General features: G+C 45.0%; 2 protein-coding genes across 3 annotated transcripts in view; both read left to right on the top strand.

Annotated features, from left to right (window-relative positions):
* The first annotated feature begins 766 nt into the window (after nt 1–766).
* On the top strand, nt 767–7,097 carry eef1a1a (eukaryotic translation elongation factor 1 alpha 1a). 2 transcript variants are annotated; one of them, XM_008302712.1, is made up of 8 exons: nt 767–823; nt 2,113–2,293; nt 2,424–2,603; nt 4,205–4,501; nt 5,081–5,231; nt 5,362–5,618; nt 5,911–6,145; nt 6,280–7,097. In XM_008302712.1, the coding sequence occupies exons 2-8, from the start codon at nt 2,150–2,152 to the stop codon at nt 6,402–6,404; spliced, it is 1,389 nt and encodes a 462-aa protein (XP_008300934.1). In that variant the 5' UTR covers nt 767–823; nt 2,113–2,149; the 3' UTR covers nt 6,405–7,097. The 2 variants fall into 2 exon arrangements, with proteins under 2 accessions (XP_008300934.1, XP_008300933.1); XM_008302711.1 differs by having other exon boundaries at nt 794–823; nt 2,110–2,293.
* Nucleotides 7,098–7,741: 644 nt separating this feature from the next.
* Nucleotides 7,742–9,349, top strand: part of cgasa (cyclic GMP-AMP synthase a) — a 4,488-nt gene continuing 2,880 nt past the window's right edge. The window contains exons 1-2 of the mRNA XM_008302710.1: nt 7,742–8,757; nt 8,927–9,140. Of these exons, the coding sequence (XP_008300932.1) occupies nt 7,990–8,757; nt 8,927–9,140 (982 nt within the window). The 5' untranslated portion in view covers nt 7,742–7,989. The remainder of the gene's footprint in view (nt 8,758–8,926; nt 9,141–9,349) is intronic.

The raw sequence follows: 9,349 nt of genomic DNA, 5'->3' as shown, positions 1-9,349 counted from the left end.
TTTTATACTGTTAAAAATGAAAGCTAGGACAAAGGCACAGCATCTCCAGAGTAATCTCATTTTCTGCTGAGCCATAGTCTGGGAGCTGATCTACATAAAGTTTGGTCCAGTGCTGCTAAAAGAAGCCTCCAGACGCGTGAGGATTCAAAACAATATCATTCACAACTACTGTACCTTTAATTGCTGTTCCTCGGTGGCCCTGCAAGCTGCGATAATTGGCAGACAGACAAGCTGGAGGGAAGTTAAGAGCATCGGGGTTAATTTTAATCCAACTAGGGAGCGTCTGGAAAGGTGAGCGCGCCACCTGCTGCGAGCGACGGCCGCTGCTCACCTCAAACGTCCTCCGACCTAAACTGATCCACATCACGGCTCTGCAGCTTGTGGTAGCTTCGCTTTTATTCCTCTCTATGTGCAGATAAATGAGCCGACAGTGAAACAAAAACAGTTTATGTAATCTGTGTATATTAATAATGCATGCAACGTCTCACATTTGTACGTCCTGCTTCAATTATCGGACGCACAACCACAACAAGCCAAAAACTGCCCCGACTTTCCAAAACTCTTCATTTTTTTTGTGTCAGGAAATGCAGACTAATTAAAAGTTCCTGGGCTGGCAGACTTGTGGATTTGGTTGAAATGCTGCGCAGGTAGCAGTGCCCAATGAAAACACTCCTCCTCTCCGCTCCCTCGTTGCGATGCCGAGCAGCAGCGAGTGCGCGCAATTACGCAACACCCCCGCCTGCCCTGTGAGCTCTAACCGGATCAGCGTCTCTGCTCAGCCTCTCCGGTCCAGCAGCCCAACCTGACACCGGCCAGCTCTCAGGTACGATGCAGTGCAAGAAATAATGCATGGAAAGGCGTTTGATGTTATCAATGATAATAATAAAAACATATATTAAAACATAGAGTCGAGGCGAGGTTTTGTTTGCGGTCTCCAGGCGGCGTGTTGGGAATATTGTTGTGATGCAGGGAGGAAAAGAGGGCAGGCGGCTGGTAGTTAATACGGGCAGATGATAGAACATGGCGGAGGGTTGACATTTCCCTTAAATCCTTCAGACATTAGATGCACCGAAGTAGCTGTGGCTGTTTTTTTTTTTTTTTAAAGGGACTGTCCGCTGTTTTGTCATGTTTGTGCATTAAAGCGCACTGCGGCAGCCGCTGTGACGTTACATGAGAAGGATGAGTTTAATACATGGAAATGGATAAATCCACCTGAGCAAGTCATGATAAAGTGAGGATACACTTGGGATTCAGCTGCTGATCTTTCTGCCTGCTGCAAACTAGATTCCTACAAATAACACCACGAAGCAGTTGTGTAGTTTAAGGTTTAAACTTTGCAGTGCATGAGTGAATCATAAAAGTCCTGGGGTCATCATCCCTAACACCCCTGCAGAGTTGACAACAGAGCTCGCTCTCCTCCGCATTAACCTGCCAGCAGAGCACTGCAGTGTCTGAGAAATGGCTGCTACACTGTCTGTGGAGAGGATCTGACAAAATGGTGGATTCTGGCTTTGGAGTGAAGCTGTACTAAAGTGTGTGTGTTGCTGTGAAATATCAGCCGGGAGGACGTGAGGGCAGGCTGGACGTGAAAGAGGAGAGCAGGGGTGTGGATGGATGGATGGATGGATGGATGGATGGAGGGATCAGAGGAGGAGGAGGAGGAGGAGGAGGGGGCAGTGTTTTGTGCTGTTCAGTGCCGAATTATCACAACCCTAATCTTCGCTTTAGAAAGCATCTCCTGCCTCCATTGTTAGAGTCTCAGCCTGCTAAACTACGTCAGACAAATGTAGTCACGTCTCCTCATTTATGCAGCATTTTATTGTGCTTTCAAATTCCTCCTGCGCCAGCCACCTGGTGAGGCATTCACGCTCCTCCTCTGGTGTTTTCAGCCCTCTACCTGAGCTGCAGGACCTTGCAATGCCCATTCAATCCAGCAGTGTCAAATTACAAAGTGCTACACAGCCTCAAACAGCAACAATCAAAAACTACCACTTGTTTTTCTCCAATGTCAGTCAATAACTAGTGCATGACGGGGTTTTTTTTTGTTTTTTTTTTTGTTCCCAACCCTGCGAACCATCTGTACTGACTGTAATCTAACCCTGGCTGCAGCAGACGGACTGTCTCGTGACTTCAGCCAGCTCCAGCCGCCATGGGAAAAGAAAAGCTCCACATCAACATCGTCGTGATCGGCCATGTGGACTCCGGCAAGTCCACCACCACGGGCCACCTCATCTACAAGTGCGGCGGCATTGACAAGAGGACCATCGAGAAGTTTGAGAAGGAAGCTGCTGAGGTAAGGGGGATGCGGACAAGAGGAATAAACAGGTCTCTCCACAAGATCACCTCCTCTGACCAGAAGATAAGAGGAATGACTATAGAGACCACAGCTGAATTTTTACGGGTCTCTGTTGCTTGTTTCCCAGATGGGGAAGGGGTCGTTCAAGTACGCCTGGGTGCTGGACAAGCTGAAAGCGGAGAGGGAGCGCGGCATCACCATCGACATCTCACTGTGGAAGTTTGAAACCAGCAAGTACTATGTGACCATCATAGACGCCCCGGGTCACAGGGACTTCATCAAGAACATGATCACCGGGACCTCCCAGGTCTGTAACGTGACGACCGTCAGCCATGTTGTGTGTAGTAGCTGCTGTACTACATAGTTCTGGTGTCATTTCATAGCGCTCTCTGCACAGTATAGCATTTATTTACTAGACTAAATGTGTATTGCACATATCTGTAATTCATGTTTCACTGCTCAGAAATAATATTTCAGACATGTACAAGGACATGCTTCCTACTGACAATCGTCTTTTTAGATATCCACATTCCTCCTTTGACAAACCACTGTTACCGTTCATGTTTAAGGAGGTTTTCCACTTACAGATATCCACAACTCAGCTGCAGATATCTGCAAACTGCACTACAGATATCAGCTACTTTCAGTTTGATCTGAATGGTCAGAATTCTAGTTCAAGGTATCTTTAATTCACACCTACAATAAGTTTGAACATAGATAGATAGATAAATAGATGGATGGATGGATGGATGGATGGATGGATGGATGGATGGATAGATAGATAGATAGATAGATAGATAGATAGATGGATGGATGGATGGATGGATGGATGGATGGATGGATGGATGGATAGATAGATAGATAGATAGATAGATAGATAGATAGATAGATAGATAGATAGATAGAGGAGGGCAATAACGCCTGGCAGATGGCAGCAGTTTAAAAAAGGAAGCAAGTGGATGCCTCTCGTCGGCCACAATAGTATCGGCCTTGTTCATAACCCGGTCTTTGTAAACAGAGTTCCCACTGTAGTTCCCAACAGTTTGCTGGCTGTTGTTACTGTCTTTCTTAAAGACATCTTCTGTGCTTCAGAAGCATTTCCAAACCAACAAATAGTGAAAAATCTACAGTCAGTGGGAGGACGAGGCGGCTTGCTTTTCAAACGTACTACGACAGATCTGGGGCTGCATATGACGAACCGTTTTGCTGCCACATCCGAGCAGCCTGAGGCCAGAGTTCAAGTAAACTTTGAACGAACAAACCTCTCGTTCTTCACAAATTCTCTGCCAGTTAGTTCTTTCTTTCATTTCACTTGATGATGGTTTTATCCACCGTAGGAACTGTCATTGTCAACGGTTTATCAGTGCGTCCCATGTCCAGTGGGAAGTCCCCATGGATCATGCACAACAATTTGGACGAGTCAAAATGACACTTCAGAAATCAGAAATCTAGTCAAAGCTGAATTACAGATATCTGTCGTTTTGACTCATCAGAACGGCACTACAGATATCTTGAATACAAACTCTGACACAGTGTAATCACGACTAGTACAATTATATGGTTGATAGTTGTAATGTTAATTCAGAACAATCAAATTCAGCTCGTGTTGTTGCCATAGAAAGATGTGGTTTGTTGTTTAGTTATCTGTCTGGAACATGTAGCCACAGCAGAGTGACTTCTCCAGAGAGTAATATTAGAGTATTTTCTATTCCTATCTAATAATATCGACGTTGTAATTGGCATTCTCTATTAGAACGGATATTAAAGGTGGCTTTCACTAGTGTAGACCATGACTCATCTTCATCAACTTCTGCTAATACAATCACACAATTACCTTCCAGTCCTAAATTAATAAGTTATCAAAGCTGCCGTTTAACAGCACTACTGTTTCATCTCCTGCATCCTCAGGCAGACTGTGCTGTGCTGATCGTGGCAGCCGGTGTGGGCGAATTCGAGGCCGGTATTTCCAAGAACGGACAGACCCGAGAGCACGCCCTCCTGGCCTACACTCTCGGAGTAAAGCAGCTCATCGTGGGCATCAACAAGATGGACTCCACCGAGCCCAACTACAGCCAGAAGCGCTACGAGGAGATCGTGAAGGAAGTGAGCACCTACATCAAGAAGATCGGCTACAACCCGGACACCGTCGCCTTTGTGCCCATTTCAGGCTGGAACGGAGACAACATGCTTGAGCCGAGCCCCAATGTAAGTGGCGCACGTGGAATAGGAATGCAAATGTTTTAAGGATTAATCAGACGTGTGCAGCCATGAATTTGAATACTGATTTGTTTAGGAAGGGAGGATGCAGCTCAAAGACTAACAGCTGTTTCAACTGCTGGTCCAACTCAAATAATCAGACCAGCTAAAAAACCTGGAAAGCCTTTTCTCTGGCAATCACCACAGACATGATTTTACACAAGGTATTTTTTTCTTCAATAGGAACCAAAGTAACCTATAATAGTTAATGCAGTGTCGGGGTCACAGGTACACAAGAAGCCAGAAAACCGGCTAAGTCATGTTAGTTACACAGCAATAAGCAGCTTAAGTTTGCTACCATTGTAAGCCGCTGGTCATATCGCACTTAACTGAGTAGATTTTTATTTATAAGACAAAGACTGTGTTTCTCAGTCACTTCAAAAAGTGACAAAGACTTGCTTTGCTCAACAGTTACTGCAGGCAGATAAGCAGCTACTGCAGAATCGAATCCGTTGTTTTTTTATCTTAGCTTGCAATCTTTTAATTAACTCAACTTCATAAAATGCTGCATTACATTGTTCGTTCTAGATGACATGGTTCAAGGGGTGGAAGATCAATAGGAAGGAAGGCAACGCATCGGGGACTACACTGCTGGAGGCTCTGGACGCCATCCAGCCCCCCACCCGTCCCACAGACAAACCTCTGCGTCTGCCCCTGCAGGATGTCTACAAGATAGGAGGCAAGTAGTGGATAAAATCGGAACACTGAATCTGGTGGCGGTGTGATTGGGACGCCTCTTATCTAACATCAGAGATTTTTCAGTACAGGACTGCTGATTGATGTTCCCTTGACGTCTTTGTCTTTCTCAGGTATCGGAACAGTGCCTGTAGGCCGTGTGGAAACAGGCATCCTAAAACCTGGCATGGTGGTGACGTTCGCCCCCGTCAATGTGACCACTGAGGTGAAGTCTGTGGAGATGCACCACGAGGCTCTGACCGAGGCCCTCCCTGGCGACAACGTGGGCTTTAACGTCAAGAATGTGTCCGTCAAGGACATTCGCCGCGGAAATGTGGCCGGCGACAGCAAGAACGACCCGCCGCAGGAAGCTGCCAACTTCACTGCTCAGGTAGACGTTACAAAAGATCCATTTATAGAAATGAAATATGACTTAACAGATTCGGCTTCGTCTCGTGTCAGGGCTATTTATAGTCCCAGAGCATCAAATTCATGTGAAGAAAAGTGATCTCTGAAGCTTACTTTAATCAGTTAAACTGGGGTATTATATTCTAAGTTTGTCTTAAAAAGGCGAAAGGGAAGGCATCAGAGTCTGACGATCACAACAACTGTGAAACAAGCAGCAGACAGTAAAACAGGAAGTCATTTTCCTATTAATAAGAGCCCATGTTGTCCCGTTGTAGGTGATCATCCTCAACCATCCCGGCCAGATCAGCGCCGGCTACGCTCCTGTGCTGGACTGTCACACTGCTCACATTGCCTGCAAGTTTGCAGAGCTCAAGGAAAAGATTGATCGCCGCTCCGGCAAGAAGCTTGAGGACAACCCCAAAGCCCTCAAATCTGGAGACGCTGCCATTGTAGATATGATTCCTGGCAAGCCCATGTGTGTTGAGAGCTTCTCTGAGTACCCACCACTGGGTAGGTATCGAGGTTTTGTTGAATTTAAGCCGTTTCCATATGCACCTTATCCCTATCGAAAGGCATGGTGAACTGTAAGTCAAGCCGGATGCTGCCATGAGCTAAAATGTCTATCTGGACTCTCGTCTTTGCAGGTCGCTTTGCGGTGCGAGACATGCGTCAGACTGTGGCCGTCGGCGTGATTAAGGGCGTGGAGAAGAAGGTCTCCACCACTGGTAAAATTACCAAGTCCGCCCAGAAGGCCCAGAGGAACAAATGAATGTTGTGCTACGCTGCCGACCCCAAGGTCTCCCAGGGCAGGACATCAGTCATCCAACTCCATCCTACAATTGGCTGCTTCAACTTAATAATTAAAGACTGGTTAATCATCACAATGCATCGCAAAAGCATTCGAAGGAAAGAAAAACATGTAGATCTTTAGTCCTTGAGGCGGCACTCCTGACTCCATTTCAGTGGTTAGATTACCATTACGTACAGTGTAATATCAGAAAAGATAGTTTTAAACGTGCACTGTTGGTTTGGTTCATGGCAATACCTTTCTTTGATATCGAGACATTGAACAATTAGAGATACTGTAATTTATCATCTCTATAGCTCTCTGGAGTGCAGGTCCTGGTCTCTTTACATGATACATGTTGTCCTGCTTTTAGTGTTTGTTTGCAACTACATGGTGCTCTGTAGGAGCCTATGGCAAGAAGCTAACTCTATATTCTTCTGAGTAGTGGATTAGTGGAACATTTGTTGTGTTTAAGCTTTAAAAAGCACTTAAAACGGTCCAAATGCGTCCCTCTAAAGGGACTCAGAGTAGACCACCTGTTGAATCTTAAAGCACTTTGATTGGCGTTTTGCTAACTTTGCACTTGCACTGGAGAAGTTTAAATTGGCATCAGCTACTGCACCTTATTGTAAGACGGCATGAGCCTCTTTGCAACATTAAACATATTTCAACCAACATGTTGTGCTGTTGTCCTTAGTAAGTGGTTTATACGACGCTAAGAAGTGACAGAGCAACAGAGGCCTTGAAAACCAATCCTTGCAATATGCACTTTTATCCACAAGATGGAGCTCTTGGTACAGGAACTAAAACAGCAATTATTCATGATTCTTAAACGAATTGTACAAAGGTTATATGAAGCCATAACGATAATAAACATCAAATCCTGTACATCTAAATCAACATTCAGTTGGCATTATTTCTGCTAGACCACACCATCAGCGAAACCTGCCTACTTATTAATGCAAACGGGTTTGAAGCTCTGCCTCAATCAGAGTGTTTAGGAGTGAAACAAACATGGATGTTAATGATTATGGTTGCACTTTATTTATCTCTACTGTTTGCCATTACATACAATGGAGCAACAAAAGGCAAAATAAACAGAACAATGTCATTCACTTTTAGGTAAAGAAGGGATAAGGGGTGAAAGGTGGCTATCAAGGTTTTTTCTCCTGCAAAACTGTGCCATCTGTCCTCTGTTCTCTCTCATGCTGACTCACTGAAGCCACAAGGGAAGTGGTTTGAATAGTGGCGCGATGTGGGAACAAATCAATACATGACACGTGGAAGTGGGCGTTTCTGTGGGTGTTTACAAAATGCAACAGGCGTTTGTGTCCTGGTTGCCAGACTCCTTCCCGCCTGAGAGAAGCCTGAGCTTGGGAAAGCTTTTCCTGAACCACCACCTGACTTGTGTGTTCATATTTTTTTAACTAACTCTCAGACCCAAGTCAGAAAATCAAGCTTGAAGACAGCCTGCCAAGAAGCGACGGAGCGTGTTCTCATACAATAGCTGGAAATACTTTTGAGTTTCATTTTGATAGAGCAGTTTCATTCCTCTCATTGCATCACCATGACTGGCAGAGGGAGAGGGAGACCAGGCAAGGCGAAAAACCCTGACGCTGAAGGTGCAAAGAGAAAAATCAGACCTGAAGAAATTAAACAAGTACCTCTGGGTAGGTGTCCAGACGACACAAAGAAGAAGGAGACTGAAACCGCAAGGAAACAGAAACCAAAGGAGCAAAAGGCAGCCTACGCTGAGGAGAAGCCATCTGTACAGAATGCCAGAGAAGAAAAAAAACCCAGGACACCTGCAGAGGACACAAAGTCTCCTGCACGAGGCGCAAAAGCCAAAACTTGTGCTGCCAGGATTAAGCCTACAGAACCATCCATAGAGGACACGGCAAAGGATTCTCCAAAGACGAAAAAAGGAAAAAAAGCACGAGGTGGAAAGGCAAAAGCACAAGTACAATTTGCTGAGGAGACAACAGAGACGCAGCTGGAACTTGCACAAGACCAAACAAAGACCGAAAAAACTAGAAGGGCTCCTGAAAAAACCCCAAAAGCTAAAATATGTGCAGCCGAAGCAGATTTGCTAAAGGAATCCACAGAGATGACAACCAAGATGCAGCTGCAGACACCTCAGGGCAAAGCCGCAGTGGACTCTATCCTCAAAACAACTCTGAAAAACTTGAAGATAAAGACGTACGACAGATCAAACGCATCAAAAGTCGTCAATGCAATAACAGATGATATAATCAAGCATTTAAAAGAGAATACACGATGCTTTCAAGGAGTACAACAACCACTACGTACTGGAAGTTACTATGAGAATTTAAAGGTAAGACATTCTAGTCCATGAGGCCTCAATCAATCCTGTGTTGAAGACAAGTCTAGTTGTCAAGATGTGATCCGTAGCGTTGGAAGAAACGTCCCCCCATCTGGTATGATAGAATTATGCCTTTGTATAAATTGCCATGGAGCTTACGGTGTTGTTTTTGTGTACACAGATTTCTAACCCTGATGAATTTGATGTCATGGTGCCCTTTCTGGTCGAGCGTGTGCACATTGAACCGTTTGGAGCTGACGGGGCCTTTTACAGTGTGGAATTAAAACGTGGCAACAACCCTCTGAGAAAATTTCAAAAGAACAGCATCTTATCTGCCAGTGAAATGCTTCAGGAGTTCAGGGAGGAAGTGAAGAAATGTGTAAAAAAATCTAAAGGTAAGTGCAAAAATCAGGACTTGGCAGCATGTACAGTACATTCACATATTTAATGGAGCAGCAATCCGATTGTAAATCAAAGGACTGAATGTAGATGCACTGTGGCTGCATACACTATGGACAACATGTCTGTTTTGCCTTGACTCGCTTTAAATGTGAATATATATCAATGTAGCACCGTTGCCTCGCAGCTAGAAGGTCACTGGTTC

This window comes from Stegastes partitus, unplaced genomic scaffold (assembly GCF_000690725.1).
Source record: "Stegastes partitus isolate 25-593 unplaced genomic scaffold, Stegastes_partitus-1.0.2 Scaffold1860, whole genome shotgun sequence".
In the NCBI taxonomy this organism is placed as follows: Eukaryota; Metazoa; Chordata; class Actinopteri; family Pomacentridae; genus Stegastes; species Stegastes partitus.
Note: the sequence above shows the minus strand (reverse complement) of the source record. Positions and strands in the feature narration are given on the sequence as shown.

Excerpts from the sequence above, each read along its gene's own strand:
- eef1a1a (XM_008302712.1), top strand. The coding sequence starts at position 2,150 with ATGGGAAAAGAAAAGCTCCACATCAACATCGTCGTGATCGGCCATGTG. Across the intron at positions 2,604-4,204 it reads TGATCACCGGGACCTCCCAG|GCAGACTGTGCTGTGCTGAT; the intron begins GTCTGTAACGTG and ends CTGCATCCTCAG. Across the intron at positions 6,146-6,279 it reads CTCTGAGTACCCACCACTGG|GTCGCTTTGCGGTGCGAGAC; the intron begins GTAGGTATCGAG and ends TCGTCTTTGCAG.